Source organism: Genypterus blacodes, unplaced genomic scaffold (genome assembly GCF_046128005.1).
Source record: "Genypterus blacodes isolate CSIRO-AG114 ecotype Tasmania unplaced genomic scaffold, CSIRO-AGI_Gbla_v1 ptg000195l_1, whole genome shotgun sequence".
Lineage (NCBI taxonomy): Eukaryota > Metazoa > Chordata > Actinopteri > Ophidiiformes > Ophidiidae > Genypterus > Genypterus blacodes.
Genome location: NW_027466995.1, coordinates 181,071 through 196,581, shown reverse-complemented (window position 1 = coordinate 196,581; position 15,511 = coordinate 181,071). Strand labels below are relative to the sequence as shown.

The 15,511-nt window shown below is 44.5% G+C and overlaps 3 protein-coding genes and 1 non-coding gene across 4 annotated transcripts; 3 read left to right on the top strand and 1 right to left on the bottom strand.

Moving 5' to 3' along the window:
* Positions 1-81: 81 nt before the first annotated feature.
* On the top strand, positions 82-3,969 carry LOC143015334 (dynein axonemal assembly factor 10). Its single transcript, XM_076169288.1, has 8 exons — positions 82-379; positions 1,335-1,435; positions 1,659-1,789; positions 1,922-2,023; positions 2,262-2,377; positions 2,509-2,643; positions 3,188-3,285; positions 3,380-3,969. The coding sequence occupies exons 1-8, from the start codon at positions 194-196 to the stop codon at positions 3,585-3,587; spliced, it is 1,077 nt and encodes a 358-aa protein (XP_076025403.1). The 5' UTR covers positions 82-193; the 3' UTR covers positions 3,588-3,969.
* Positions 3,970-4,200: 231 nt separating this feature from the next.
* LOC143015335 (dynein axonemal assembly factor 10-like) lies at positions 4,201-7,192 on the top strand. The gene is made up of 8 exons (XM_076169289.1): positions 4,201-4,551; positions 4,928-5,028; positions 5,203-5,333; positions 5,426-5,527; positions 5,758-5,873; positions 5,961-6,095; positions 6,661-6,758; positions 6,845-7,192. The coding sequence occupies exons 1-8, from the start codon at positions 4,366-4,368 to the stop codon at positions 7,050-7,052; spliced, it is 1,077 nt and encodes a 358-aa protein (XP_076025404.1). The 5' UTR covers positions 4,201-4,365; the 3' UTR covers positions 7,053-7,192.
* A 79-nt stretch (positions 7,193-7,271) lies between these two features.
* On the bottom strand, positions 7,272-11,957 carry LOC143015357 (uncharacterized). The gene is made up of 12 exons (XM_076169318.1): positions 11,669-11,957; positions 11,237-11,458; positions 10,905-11,107; positions 10,291-10,416; positions 9,955-10,092; positions 9,551-9,800; positions 9,222-9,423; positions 8,811-9,033; positions 8,549-8,679; positions 8,266-8,411; positions 7,937-8,150; positions 7,272-7,806 (listed from the first exon to the last, which is right to left on the bottom strand). The coding sequence occupies exons 1-12, from the start codon at positions 11,837-11,839 to the stop codon at positions 7,667-7,669; spliced, it is 2,166 nt and encodes a 721-aa protein (XP_076025433.1). The 5' UTR covers positions 11,840-11,957; the 3' UTR covers positions 7,272-7,666.
* trnal-uaa (transfer RNA leucine (anticodon UAA)) lies at positions 10,641-10,723 on the top strand. The gene has a single exon. It is a non-coding gene; the product is annotated as a tRNA-Leu (tRNA).
* Positions 11,958-15,511: the final 3,554 nt, after the last annotated feature.

Here is a 15,511-nt window from a genome sequence, read left to right as displayed (position 1 = left end):
TGTATCTTAAGTGGGAGAAAATTGTATTTGTATTTTAAATATTTCATCAGGCATATTTTTAGACAGCCGCACGCTCAGCTGTAGGAGCGTCCTTCACGTCAGTTGTTTTGGCAGGGAGCTAGTTTGGGCCATTTTTGGTGTTTCTTTCAGGGTTTTTTAATCGTTTACCAGACTTTCTCCCTTCGTGGCAATCATGTCATCGCCGCTCGCGAAGCCTCAGATAATTGCACACATTCAGAAGAGCTTAAACTACACCGTGTTTGACTGTAAATGGATCCCCTGCAGTGCAAAGTTTGTCTGCCTCGGGAACTTTGCGAGAGGCACCGGAGTGATGCAGATCTACGAGGTGCAGCATGGAGACGCTCAGCTGGTTAAAGAGGTAACAGGAGGTTGCTTGGTCCAGAAGTTTCTCTACAAATACAACCTGGAACATTCTGCGACTATACTGAATACTGACCAGTCCTCAAGAACTCGCTCATTACCCTAGTTTATCTAGTTAAGGCCACAAGTTTTCTAGAACCTTCTGCTCAGGTCCTCGTCTCCAAGGCAACGCTAGGTAAACTCAGGGACAGCCCCAAGATGTGCATTAAAATAAACTACAAATGTATCAAATGTTATTCTTCGAACAGTTCAAAATATTAGGATGATAATATATCCCTTAATTATTTATTCAATAGAGTTCTCTCAGGAAAAAAGGAAAAGCACTCATTCTCTTGACCCTGACCTTTTGTTAATGGTTACTATGATACAAAATCTTCCCCCTGATATTTAACCCCCCCACCCCAGCCCACTGTTGGACATGAAGTAGTATTAACATGAGGTAATTGTTACCTGACCTGTGTGGACATTCATTGGCCCGAGATTCCCTGGCACTTCACATTGTGGCTTGCCAACAATGATGGTCGCCTCTTCAGCGTGATGCAAATGGTTTATCTCGTCCTGTTTCTCTTTAAAGTAGGTTAACTGTGACATCGTTCATGATGTTATTCACAACGTGAGTAGTGATCGGCGCTGATATCATTTAAGTATTGTAATATATTGTTCCACGAGGTATTGTGTCAATTGTGACGTCATACTTGATGTCATTAACAACTCTGATATCATCCATGATTCTATTCACATCTCCCATCTTCCACTACCAGAATGTGGTAGTGTGTAGAAAAAATACAAATGTTCATGTAATGAAAAGCCAAACTCCTGAATAATGTTTCTGGCAGGTTTGGAGGAATGGGCCCATTGTGTTGTACATACACACACGCAGAAACGCACGCAGTCTCCATGAACATATGTAAAGATAGAAGATAATAATAATGATTATTGTGACTCTGTCTCAGGTGGAGAAACCTAGACCCATAAAGTGCGGGACCTATGGGGCCACGTCTATGCAGCAAAGACACATAGCAACGGGGGACTTTGATGGAAATCTCAATATATGGTATTTATTCATTTCATATCAGAATCACTTTATTTGCCGCTTAAGTTTACACTTAAGAGGAATTGGCTGTGGTTATATCCACTGTTGTCATCCTAATGGAGATAAAGACATATGATTTAAATAATTCACCAATCTAAGTGAATTGAAAGTAAATTAACACTGGCCAACCCCGTTGTTTAGTTTATTGGTATATGTTAAGCCAAGGTTTTGTTATTGTTCACAGGAATCTGGAGACACCTGAAAAGGCAGTTTACTCTGTAAAGGCCCACAAAGAGATCGTGAACAGCATTGATGGTGTAGGAGGGTTGGGGATCGGTGACGGTGCACCAGAGATTGTCACTGGGAGCAGAGACGGTATTACGGACAGATGGACAGATATTTTTCAAGACAATACTTCTCTCTGACACAGAAATAAACACACAGGACAGACCATAAATAGAATTTGAAATCAATGTTTATTCAATGTCTTTCCTGTGCATGTTACAGGTACGGTGAAGGTTTGGGATCCCAGACAGAAGGATTCACCTGTAGCCAACATGGAGCCTGGAGAGGGGGAAACCAAGAGGGACTGCTGGACTGTTGCATTTGGTGCATAGATTGTTCACATTCTTTCACATTCTTTACCACATTGTTTCATCCACCCACAATGGTGTCTTTTAAAATAGTGAATGTATCTAACATTATATAGTATTGTTGTCATATGTTGTGTTGGATGTTTCTTCTCTTAGTAATGTGTAAGTAAAAAATACAATATTGTGAATATTCTGGTTATAGGCTCTTAAAAAAGGAATACAAGCGATTCTAATTTAAAATCTCATCCTTGCAGGTCATGCCTTCAATGATCAGGACCGGTGTGTGTGTTCGGGATATGACAACGGCGACATTAAACTCTTTGACCTGCGGAACATGTCTGTACGGTGGGAGACCAACATCAAAAATGGGGTGAGGTCAACAGACAGAAGGCATTTCCCTCTTTATTTATAGATGCAGAGGCAAAGCTTACATTCTGGTGTTTCTGCTGAAGACGTGTTAGGTGACGGTGAGACGGTTTGTTTTTCTCCCGTCTTGCTCAGGTTTGCTGTGTGGAGTTTGACAGGAAAGACATCAGCATGAACAAGCTGATGGCCACGTCGTTGGAGGGGATGTTCCACATCTTTGACATGAGGACCCAGCACCCGACCAAGGGCTTCGCCTCTGTTTCCGCTAAGGTAATTGAACCGACTGCAGAGAACCAGATGGGTGTTTGGCTCCTGGTGAAAGGAAAATTGTCAAAATGGTTTTATGATCATTGTTGTTATTTCTACATTTCTAGGGTTCAGAAATGTGGGCGCTTGGTCAATTTTCACAGCTGGAAGTGTTTGGGTTTGCCTAACATGCTCTGTGGCTTTGTGTCACTGGCCAAGATGTCACTGAGCCCGTGAGGAGAAAACAGTGTTTTTCTTGTGGGTAAAATGCAAGAAAAACACACTTAAGCCAGCATTAGTGCCCAAAGCAGCTCGCCAAGTCTAGTTTGGTCTGATCAGAGGCGTCGGCTTTCTAAATATTTGTCCATTTCTTCTGAGGGATCAACAGTTGGCACACCAAAGTCAAGAAACACTAAGTTCACAAGATGGTTGGGTCAAAAATGAGAGATTCATGGAGCGCTACAAGCAGAACACCTTTTTTAAACATGGAGGTCACATTCATGTATTTATTCTGTGAGAAAGTATAAATACATTCCATGGTTAGTAAATCATTCCTCTTCTATTTCAGGCTCACAAGTCGACCATCTGGCAGGTGAAGCATTTGCCTCAGAACAGAGAAATCTTTATGACTGCAGGTGGAGCTGGGAACCTTCATCTGTGGAAATAGTAAGCACTGTGGTGGAATGTTTACGTTAAGTTACATGTCATGATACAATCGTAGAAAGGAAGTAATTCTTTCAAAAATCCTCCTTCTGTGCAGTGAGTACCCTGAACAGCGGTGCATGAAGGACTCTGACGACATGGATGTGGGCGTGGCCGGCACAGCCAATCTCTTGCAGAACGTCACTCTGTCCACTCAGCCAATCGCCAGCCTGGACTGGAGCCCCGATAAGCAGGGCCTGTGTGTGTGTTCAGGCTTTGACCAGTCTGTGCGTGTGCTCATTGTGACCAAACTCAACTCAGTGTGAAAAGGACTGAAGAAGAGATGTTGAAGCTTTTTGGATTGAACAGTGATCAAGAAGAGAAATCCTGCTGCACTCACAGGTGGATTTATGGAATCATAGAGGCTCAGAACTGAAATGTCAGAGTGAATAATAATGTTTAGTTTTTGTTACCAGTTTGTGTATATTAGGTAACCAATGTGTGCTCGTCTTCTTTAACAGCATTAGAAGCCTTAGCCTCTGCTTTACCTGAGCTCTTCTGACTTCTCCCCTCCTCAGTACAGCGGAGATCAGGTCAGAGTTCCCTTTAGGGCATCACAAACACTTAAAATCTTAATGCGTTTGAATGATAAGTGTGCACTGGAGGAGACTGTAAATTTGACCTTTTTATAAATGTGTACATCTCAAACCTCGTCTTCTCTCAATGGCCTCCTTTCCTCCCCCTCTGACCCACTTAACATGATGAGCAGGGAGAAAACTACATTTTAATGTGAAAGGGACCATGCATAAAAGTGAAGTAAGTAAATAAAACAGTTGTATTGGGCACAGGAAGCGGCTATAAAAGTGACTTATTCTCCAAAACACTGAGCTCATCACAGTAATCTGAATATCCATCAGGCATATATTTAGGCAGCTGTTTTGGTGGGTATCAGATTTCTGTTGAAAATTGAGAGCGGTAAAAACGACAAAGGGGGCGTCAGATGCTATCTTGCACAGTCTGTTCATCTTCTGACGTCATACCCCGGCGTGACGTCAGATATGGAGCTATATTCCATAATACGCCGCTGTCTGCTCCACAGCAAAGATGGCAACGCCGCTCACAAAGCCGCAGATCGTTCCATACATTCATAAAAGCTTGAACTACTCCGTGTTTGACTGTAAATGGATCCCCAGCAGTGCAAAGTTTGTCTGCCTCGGGAACTTTGCGAGAGGAACCGGAGTGATGCAGATCTACGAGGTGAAGAACGGAGACGCTCATCTGGTTAAAGAGGTGACAGGAGGCTGCAAACACAACCTGGAACATTTAGCGACGATACCGAAGACTGGGCAGGGCAGACGTGCAGCTCACTTCAGTTTCAGTACAGCATTCATCTGTGTTTGCACATGTGCCGCCTCCAAATGTACCAGAAACATGAGTCTGGACATTGCATTTGGCGCTTTTCATTTAATTTACATAGAATTAGCAGTTTTATTTTCTATTTACATCACCAAATTATAAAAATTTCCCTGTGTGGTAAAGTAAAGTTGTAGCTTATATTATAGGAGGTGGTAGATGTGATTGGAATCATGAATGATGTCATGGTTGACCCTTCGAGCACTTTGCATTAGTTATAATTATTGTTATAATTATTATGATTCTGTCTCAGGTGGAGAAAGCTAAAGCCATAAAGTGTGGGACCTATGGGGCCACGTCTCTGCAGCAAAGACACATAGCAACTGGGGACTTTGATGGAAATCTCAACATATGGTATTTATTCATTTCATATCCACTGTTGTCGTACTGTGATGTGCTAGAAACAATGAAAGACGTGTTTGAATTCAAGTTAAAAACAAGATTATATGCTAACTTGGACAAGTCTTTACAGTTACACTTGTCCTCCTAATGGAGAGATTGAGCAGAGGGTTTCGTTATTGTTCACAGGAATCTGGAGACACCTCGAGTGGCAGTTTACTCTGTAAAGGCCCACAAAGAGATCGTGAACAGCATTGATGGTGTAGGAGGGTTGGGGATCGGTGACGGTGCACCAGAGATCGTCACTGGAAGCAGAGATGGTAAAGATAAATGGATCAGGAAAGGTTCAACATTAGTTTATATATATATAGATATTTGTTAGCTTTGTAACTATTTCCTCTGTGTGTTAAAGGTGCAGTGAAAGTTTGGGATCCCAGACAGAAGGATTCACCTGTAGCCACCATGGAGCCTGGAGAGGGGGAAACCAAGAGGGACTGCTGGACTGTTGCATTTGGTGCATAAATTATAATTGTTGTTAAAATAGATATTGTAGAGGATTGTTCCTGTAGTAATATGATAGTGTTATAGACTGTCTTACACTTTGTTGCACTATTGATTATAACTTGAACATAGAATTGAATTTCGTTATTATCAACTGTTGAACAAATAAGAACTGTGTGTGATGTGACTCGTGTACCTTTCCTCCAAATCAGCCGTTATTTTAATTTGATCTCATCCTTGCAGGTCATGCTTTCAACGATCAGGACCGGTGTGTGTGTGCGGGATACGACAACGGCGATATCAAACTCTTTGACCTGCGGAACATGTCTGTACGCTGGGAGACCAACATCAAAAATGGGGTGAGGTCAACAGACAGAAGGTCAAACAAAATGTTCACGAAAAAAGTTTTTTATGTGGCGTTTTCATTTTTCTTCGGTCTTGCTCAGGTTTGCTGTGTGGAGTTTGACAGGAAAGACATCGGCATGAACAAGCTGATGGCCACGTCGTTGGAGGGGAAATTCCACATCTTTGACATGAGGACCCAGCACCCAACCAAGGGCTTCGCCTCTGTTTCCGCTAAGGTAATTGAACCGACTGCAGAGAACCAGATGGGTGTTTGGCTCCTGGTGAAAGGTTTTTATGATTATTGTTGTTATTATTACAGTTCTAGGGTACAGACAGAGGGAAATGTGGGCGCATGGAGTTTGGTCAATTTTCACAGCTGGAAGTGTTTGGGTTTGTGTTTGCCTAACATGCTCTGTGGCTTTGTGTCACTGGCCAAGATGTCACTGAGCCCGTGAGGAGAAAACAGTGTTTTTCTTGTGGGTAAAATGCAAGAAAAACACACTTAAGCCAGCATTAGTGCCCAAAGCAGCTCGCCAAGTCTAGTTTGGTCTGATCAGAGGCGTCGGCTTTCTAAATATTTGTCCATTTCATCTAAGTGATTGACAGTTGGTACATCAAAGTCAAGAAACACAAGGTTCACTAGATGGTTTGGTCAGTGGGTGATTCATGGAGCTCCATAAGCAGATTTGAGCATTTTTTGAAACATGGAAGTCATATTCATGTCTGTAGTGTACATTAATTATTTTAGAAAGTATAAATACATTCTTTGGTTAGTAAATGATCTTTCCTCTTCTTTTTCAGGCTCACAAGTCGACCATCTGGCAGGTGAGGCATTTGCCTCAGAACAGAGAAATCTTCATGACTGCAGGTGGAGCCGGGAGTCTTCATCTGTGGAAATAGTAAGCACTGTGGTGGAATGTTACGTTAAGTTACATGTCATGATACAATTACAATGTTCCAATCCTCCCAAAAAATGTTTTTGCAGTGAGTACCCTGAACAGCGGCGCATGAAGGACTCGGACGACATAGATGTGGGCGTGGCCGGCACCGCCAATCTCTTGCAGAACGTTGCTTTGTCCACTCAGCCAATCGCCAGCCTGGACTGGAGCCCCGATAAGCTGGGCCTGTGTGTGTGTTCAGGCTTTGATCAGTCTGTGCGTGTGCTCATTGTCACCAAACTCAATACAGTGTGAGAGGGACTGAAGATCAGGACCTGTTAAGAAACGGAGCTTAACTCCAGAGAGGCATGGTCGGTGTAGTTTTTCAAATGTTTTGTGTTCTACAGCTGTACTCTTTGATCTTTGATGGCATTTCATGTTCTAAATGTTACATGCTGACCAACCTAAGTTTACACTAAAGAACTGAGAATGAACTATGAAATAATTTTTTCATTTCCAACCCTAACCCCTGAACCAAATCCTCCATTAGGTTGTAGAATCGTATGCCTTTCTTTTATCTGCATCTGTTTCAAATGGATTACAGCATTATGAACACAGGATTTGCTGTGTTGCAGACTTAGCTCAGGTAGAAAACATAGATGTAGGGGCCAAAGAAGAATGATTGTAGCTATGATGGTTCCTATATATCTGAGAGCCCACAGCTGCATGGAAAAATAGTTGGAGCGGAATGCTGCATTCATGTGCAGATGTATGAATTGGAGAAAACTATTTCCTCTTTCAGATTTGAGACAGGTTGGCTTGTTCCACCAGCTTGTGGTAAAAATGTCTTATCCAGTTAGTATGCACTCCTCTTTAATATGATACAGAGCAAGCATAATGATCTGTGACTCCTTCAAATGTTCAAGTGTTCATATCCAGCATTTGAACTTGAAGAAGTCCTGCAGCTGCTGGTCGTCCTCTGCTCTGTCATGGATGCTTGTGTAGACGCTCCTCAACAGCACAGTCTTGGACTTGATATCCAGGATGTCGATGTATTTCTCTATGCAACCTTCAAACACAGAGAATTGACTATTTTGTTATTTTCTTCAATGAGTGAAGTAACCAACTGACAAAATGCTAACTTGTGTAATTTGACTACTATTACCACCTGTGCTTTAAATAATAGTAACAGTGCTCACTTAGGCCCATGACTTTGCCGTGTGCCACCAGACTGCGGCCCAGCTGGGGATGATCGTACAGCTCCAGCATCATTAGAATGCGGATGATCTCTCCGGTGACGAAGGCGTCGTCGTAGCTTTGCTGGGCCGCAGGCTTCAGAGGGAAGCTGCAGTACACCTCCACCGCTGCCCGAGGGTCCAGCTGCTGGGCCAGCTCGATGTACGCGTCGTGAACCTAGAGTCAATCACTTCATCAGCACCAGGCAGCTGAGAAACCCTGACAGAAACTTCTTATTAACTCATTATTAGCTGCGTTGTAAAGCATTGAGGAGGTAAACATGTTCTCTGACCCCTGGTGCCATGGCGATGACGTCACGGTAGAGCTGCTTCACTTGGTCCTCGGTGTGTGTAGAGTGGGAGAGGGCACGAGCCAGGCCCAGGCGGGGGATATGACACCTACGGTTGAACACGCTGACCCGGCCTGCCACAGGGAGCTCTGAATGGACAGGAGAAGGAACCCAAATTTGTTTTAACCATATAGACATTCATTAGGGATTTGATTTGAGTCCTTCACGGCGTTGATGGAAGACGTTTCAGGCTCCAGACTTCAGACAGGCTCTAGTTGTGTCTCACCCTCTGTTGTCTTGACAGCACTAGGACGGTCATCATGTTTAGTCTTGCTGGACGGGAGCTGGGACTTCACACTTGGCTTATTGAGAGGTTTGACTGCTCCATCTGGCCTGGCTGCTGCTCCAGCTCTCCCCCTACAGGAGAGATGACATAATAACACATATACTGTGAGAGAAAGAAAGGGAAGTGGGAACATGCAGTGGGTTTGCTTTTTGCTCTCAGACTTGTGCAGACAAATCGGATCAAGTCTCAACACATCACTGACCTGGCTGGACCCGACGCAGCTTTCCCCCCCTTAGTGTGGGCAGTGGGAGGTGGGACGGTACCTTTGACCTCTGACCTTTGACCAGATCCACCTCTGCCCCGACCGGCTCCTCTCCTGACCACACTGGCATGGGACGGCCCCTTCACTGCCCCCTGGGTGCTGCTGGACTGTTTGGCAGCGTTCTCCCTCTCAGCCTCCAGCTTCTCCTGCCACCACCTCTCTTCTGTTAGTGTTTATGCAATTTTTAAAAAAACCTGTTAGCTTGTTTTTGGTGTTCTCCTGACACATGGTGCTGTGTTACACCTGCTCCATTATGGAACTGATGACTTGCAAATCTAAAACCTCTCTATCTGTTCGTTACTGTTTACCCAGCTGTGGTGTCAGACCCTACAGTACATGCTGCATACTCACTGCTCAGCTGCTCAGGTGGCTCTCCACACTGAGGCTTATCTTCCAGCTCTATGCTGGCTTGGAAGCTGAGGCAGGCATCTGCAATGGTGACTTCTGACATGTCTGACTTTGGGTTGTTGTCATATTGCGCCAGCTGTGCCATACCCAAGAGACACAGAGCGTAGCTGTCATCAGGAGTCGTCAATACTGCTATCTGGCATACCTGTACAGAGGAGAAGAGAAGAGAAGAGGAGAGAAGAGAAGAGGTTTCACACCCACGCCACACATTTAACAAGACAGAGTCATCATCATACAGATCAAGCACACAGGCGATTCCAGCACATTCTCACTTTCTCCTGCATGTCCAGCAGCTCCTGGCAGGGGGCGATAGAGGTGAGGCGTATGAGAGCGGAGAGAGCTTGGCATCTCTTTGCCACCAGGGCCTGTCTCTCACTGGCAGCCTTAGCCTGGCACCCGCTCTGCTGGATCAGCCTCTGCAGCAGGGAGAAGTGAGCATCCAGCAGCACCCACTCCAGCTGTGCACTCACCTCTCCACGACACACACACCGACTCACAGCCTGGGCAGCCAGCGCCGCTGCACTGAGGAGAGGGAGCGTTCCAACAACACACACACACACACACACACACACACACATACACACACACACACACGTCACACAAGTCTTTGCTGTGCTTGAGTCATCCAAAATACCCAAACTATATATCAAGGGTTTACTTGTGGTCTGCAGCTTACATGTGATAGATCTGCTCAGCACTCATGGCCGTCCCTGACAGTGTGTTCCTCTGCTGAAGCTCACCTAGAGTGAGAAGGCCTCGCAGGAACTGTGTGTTGAAGCTGGCCATAGGGTCTGATGGATCCTGCTCTGCCCAGCTGGGGAGAAAAACAAGGAAATGAAGAGCATCATAGAGGCACAAGGCATGATGAAGAAACGCAATGCAAACAAATCGAAGGAAAGTGCAGGACCAGTAATGACACCAACACGTCTCTTTAAAGAACTCCCTGTAAGTACACCCTACTATATTACTGACACTGTCATGACCTCTGATGGACGTGCATACACACACACACCTTGTGCTGCAGCACTGACTCATAAAGTGTTCTAGTCCCTGTTGTAAGAAGCGAGCAGCCTGCTTGTCCTGCGTGTCCTCAGAGGCATCGTGCTCCTGCTGCAGCAGAGCCAGTCCTGTGAAGAACCTGACAAATGAGGGAGCACAGGAGAACTGATGAAGACAAAACAAATAGGAAATGGGACCCTGTTGGTGCTTTTGTTTTGACTTTTTTAACCCTTATTTATATGCCTCAAGGCACCCAACACATGTTTTAGCTTGGTCCCCTAGTTCCTGTATATTTCTCCACCTATGTGTCGAGGCAGTGTGTGAGTGTTGCTATTGCTCATTACAAATCTTAGCAGCAGGGTCACCAGGATGGCCGAGTGGTTAAGGCGTTGGACTTAAGATCCAATGGACATATGTCCACGTGGGTTCAAACCCCACTCCTGGTAGATATTTGGGTGACAGTAACTCTGTCCATAGAGACTCATCTTGTGAACCATAGGATTGCTGGTTTGAGTCCGGTATGCTCAAGAGAGTGGACTGGCAGCTATAGAGTTTCTTATTATTATTATTTGATGGTATTTACTGTACAATCCCTGCTACCACTGTGACTTATCACAGTGTTCTGACCTGAGTGCAGGCTGTCGGGGGCGCAGTGCCAGGCCACATTGGAGATGCTGCAGGGCTTCTCTTCTCCGTCCCTGCAGCAGCAGCAGCCTCCCTACATGGAGGTTGTACTCCCAGCTGTCTGGACTCAAAGACCAGGCATCCAGGTACTTCACCAGGGCCCGATGGACAAAGCTTCCCTCATTCTGCACAGCTGCACTGCCATCCTGCACCAAGGGAGCGGTGAGTTCACTTCCATGTAATAAAACGCCACCACCCAAAGGACCGTAAATTAATGATAAAAGACGATCAAACAACAAACAAGCAACATTACCAATCAGCCATGACAGCGATACCTTGCCAGTCCTTTTGGAGAGCCAGATGTAGAGTGTCTGGACGTAGTCAGCTTTGCTGGACTGGCCCTGGTCTTTGAGCTGGTGATACTCTTTATCCAGGGCCTGCAGCTGGAGCGCCACAGTGGGCGCACCACTGAAACCATGGAGTTTACACACAGCCAGGATGTCATCATGAAGTGCTGTTGATTTAGCTTCACTTAATTCATCACTGTCCATATCAGCCTGGAGTAATAAAATGGTTTGAGAGATTAGATTACTTTCTGCCTCCAAATATAAACATGGGTCCAACCTCTGAGGCCAGAGGTGAGTCAGAGGTACGTTTGTTTTGGTAGAATGTGGAAGCAGTGGAAGGGGAAATGTCAGGAAAAGCACTGGTCTTTTATTCCTTATCAGCTGCTGCTGCAAAATGAACCGCAGATCCGCTGATCTCACCATGTTCTGGAGGCCGTACATCTCTGTAGCATAGTGCTGCTCCTCCAGGGTGAGTCCCAGCAGGAAGTGGAGTCTGGCCTCTTTGGAGCTCAGGCCAATAGCCGACGCATAGTGGACCGCAGCCTGCTGCAGGCCGATCAGAGGAGACCGACCTTCCTCATACTGTAACATGTCACCTGAGGAGAAGTCACAAAATCATACAACAGCAATGACACAGACTCACTTTGTTACATCCATCAGTGAGCAACAAGCCACTGAAATAAATCAATAATCTTTCTTCAACCTAAACAAGCACACACACACACTTCCTTGTTCCCCATTGTCCACAGCACACTGAGCATAAATATGGAACTCAAATTTGGCCTGACTTCTCTCTTTCACTTACACACCATTGCACGCGTCCCTCGCATGAAATATTCAGAGGGTAACTTGCTTTGGCAAATTCTGTCAGACAGGAGTTATGTCACAGGATGTTGCATAACCACCACCAATTGTATCCTTTTATTTCCAGTTTGTTAATGTTCTTTCAGCTAATGGAAATGTTCACATTGTAGTCTATAACATAATTCATCTCTCTCTCTCTCTCTCTCTCTCTCTCTGGTGGTGGGTTATACGTAGGGTCACTCCACACACACACACACACACACACACACAAACACACACACACACACACACACACACACACACACACACACACAGATTAGACTCTAATGTCACATCGAGCAAGCAACTGGGAAAGAGACAGTAACTCGAGTGGCTGGCGTGGCGGATAGAGAGGGAAGCTCCAGACGTTACAGCTAAACGTTACGTCCTCATGTATTTTTGAATGGCTGAAGATGAGCTGCTGGTGTGATGGAAATGGTAGAAACTCAAACTGGTAGTGGACTGGTGTGGAAATAGCTCTGGAGTTACATAAGTCAGGCAGTGTTTAATGAGTGGCTGGTGTTATGGGAACGAGCACAATCCTGTATGAGTGCTGAGAGCAAAGTTAGATCTGCAGCTCTGTAATTATGTTTTTATTACTGTGATCACGTTGGATGTTGGGATTTGGGCCTTGTTAAGCTTTTAAGAACAACTGTAGAGAACAACAGAGATAGTCATCAACCAAACAGCAATGACTGCTCCTTCTTGTTTCCCTCTCCATGTTGGTTTAGGGGGTGTGGTGCTGGACATGCCTGGTTTTGGCAGCCGTTGTGTGTAGAGTTCTCGCTGGTCCCGGGCCAAAGCACACAGCTCATCCACACTGTTACACCCCACTGTCATCTGAAGTCTCCTTTCCCAGTTGTGTGCCTGTGGTGGACAAAGTCAACAGTTATCAAGTCCCTCGGCAACTATAAAGAGGAGTTGCATAACAAAGGTCTGTGTCTGTGTATGTGTAAGCTATGTAAATTGAATATAATCCTGTCAAGACAGGGATCCATTCAACTGTTCATTCATTCAACGGATGACTCAACTGACTTTGACTCTGAATCTCATCTCAGATCCATTATATGAAATGAACTTGTTGGATTAAGGATTGTAGGATTAAAAGAAAAACAAATCAGACAAACTGAAGCAGGAAACTAACAGCATAGCTCATTACCTGGAAAATGTGTTTAGTCTCTATCTCAAAGCAACTGGATGAAGCAAAGTGTTCTTTGTACCAGTTTGTCTCTGTGACATCCTGTAAAAAAAGATACAAGAAGAAGATGATTCTATTTCATGCACATAGCCGAGGTTCCACTTCATATGCTTAATATACAGTTTACTCATTTCACACACATGCACTAACACACAAATGCAGGATACTTTAATGTGGAAGTTAAAGCAGCACTCAGTCACTGTGACGGGAGCACTGACTTGTAAATAAAGGATGAGCGGAGTGAAGGTCGATGGCAGTGATTCTGGCAGAGCAGCCCCACTGCTGAATCATTCATACTGACCTTTGTGTCCAGCTCCCCTGTGGGCTTGTGTGGACAGCCTAGAGAGTGTGATCCCAGCTCAGAGAGTTCCATCACACTGTCACATCCTGTTGAAAAAAAAAGGTTAAAGACACAATAAATCACACAGTGGTCACCTGGGTTGTCCCAGACCACTGAAAACAGCATTAAGATTGACTGACGAGTCCATTTTAATGACGTATCTGTGGAGAGTTTAATCAACCGTCGGCACCCCATTTAAAGGATGGACTGAGTCATCACTTTAATGAACAAATCTGCAGAATTGCTTTCCCACAATAATCACTCTTCGACAGATACGATTAATCACGCAAATTAAGGTTTAAATATTGCATAAATGGTGCCACAGGTACAATTCAGCAAGCAAATCTGAAGTCATTAGTATCACAGAGTATAATAAGAACTGTGTGAGAGCAAACCAAGGGGAGAGAAGCTAAACATTAATCAGAACTTCATGAAGGTAAGTTGCTTCCTGTGTATTTATGTTTACTATTCTCTATGTCTTATATTCAAGTGTCTGCTTGGATATGCTGTTGAAAGTGCAACTCTGTGGCAGCATTCTTGCACCTCTATAAGCAAAGAAGCACTTGACAAGAGCAGCAGACATCCTCCTGTCCAGGTCCAGATCATTGACCCTCCAGTTCTCTCCCAGAGGGCATTGACTGAGCGGGTCGATCTTTGATCTTCGTGCCAGCATCTCGATATAAGGCCCGGAGAAGACGTGCTTTGGCTCGCTGCAAATCAAAAGGACACTTTAATCGACAGGACATTCCCGGAGAGAGGAGTCTGTTGAACGCTGGAGGCCAAACACAGTGTGTGCAGTCTTAAATCTTTTTACTGCAACTGCTTAATTTATGCTACTGATGTAGTGAATGCCAGATATAGTTATTTATATATTGCATCACATCCATCAATCAATAGTCCCGAATTATAAAGTTCAGTTGCTGGAATTAACAGAAGAATAATCAAATAAGGATTGTTTACTTCCATTTGTGAACTTGTTTGTAATTCTTATTGATATTGCATCAACTGTAAAGCACTTATTTTAGAAAATAGTCAAAATATAATAAGGTAGCTTCCACTAATACCACAGCTTCTACAACTGCTGCTGTTATTAGTATTCCTATTTCAGCCTCACCTGTGGTTGATACAGATTGGCTTATAAAACGCATTCAGAGATACTGGACATTCATATTCCAGACTGCTGGCCGTGTCAGTGAAGGTCACGGCCATGAGCATCAGATCTCGAGACACCAACAGGCTGTACAGCTGGCAGAGGCAGAGGAGATCAGAGGTTTACTTATCATCCAATGTGCCAAGATTGTTTTATGGCTCATATTGATCCTACCAGTGAATTACTGCCATCTGCTGAATAGACTAAGATCTGCACCACAGTGTCTCCAGTGTTGAGTGGCACTGGTGTGGAGGAATCTCCTCCATTCACTAACACTTTCATGTTTTTATCTGCGACTGCGATCAGTAGAGTCACAGCACTGCAGTGAAAGGGAACTGTACCTGCAGAAAACAATCACACTGAATGTAACAGAAATACTACAGTATATGTAACTATAACACGGCTTATATATTTAAATAACATACAATAATAGAGAATATTATAGTAAATAACAATAATCTAGATAGATTAATGGATAAAAATGTGATGTATCAACACACAGCATGCTGCCCCAGTCTGTACTCACAGTAGTATTGATGGATTTGGGTGGAAAATGCAGGATCAAGTGGGATGTCTCCTTCCACTGCCAGATCGAGGAGCTCTGCAGCCTTGGCAGACAACTTGGTGACCTTCACACAGTACGTCTTCTTGGTTCCATCCTCGGCTGTCACCTCCACGTCTACTCTGTTCAACCCGTCGTGCAGGTTAATGCTGCTGGAGCCATCGCGGAGG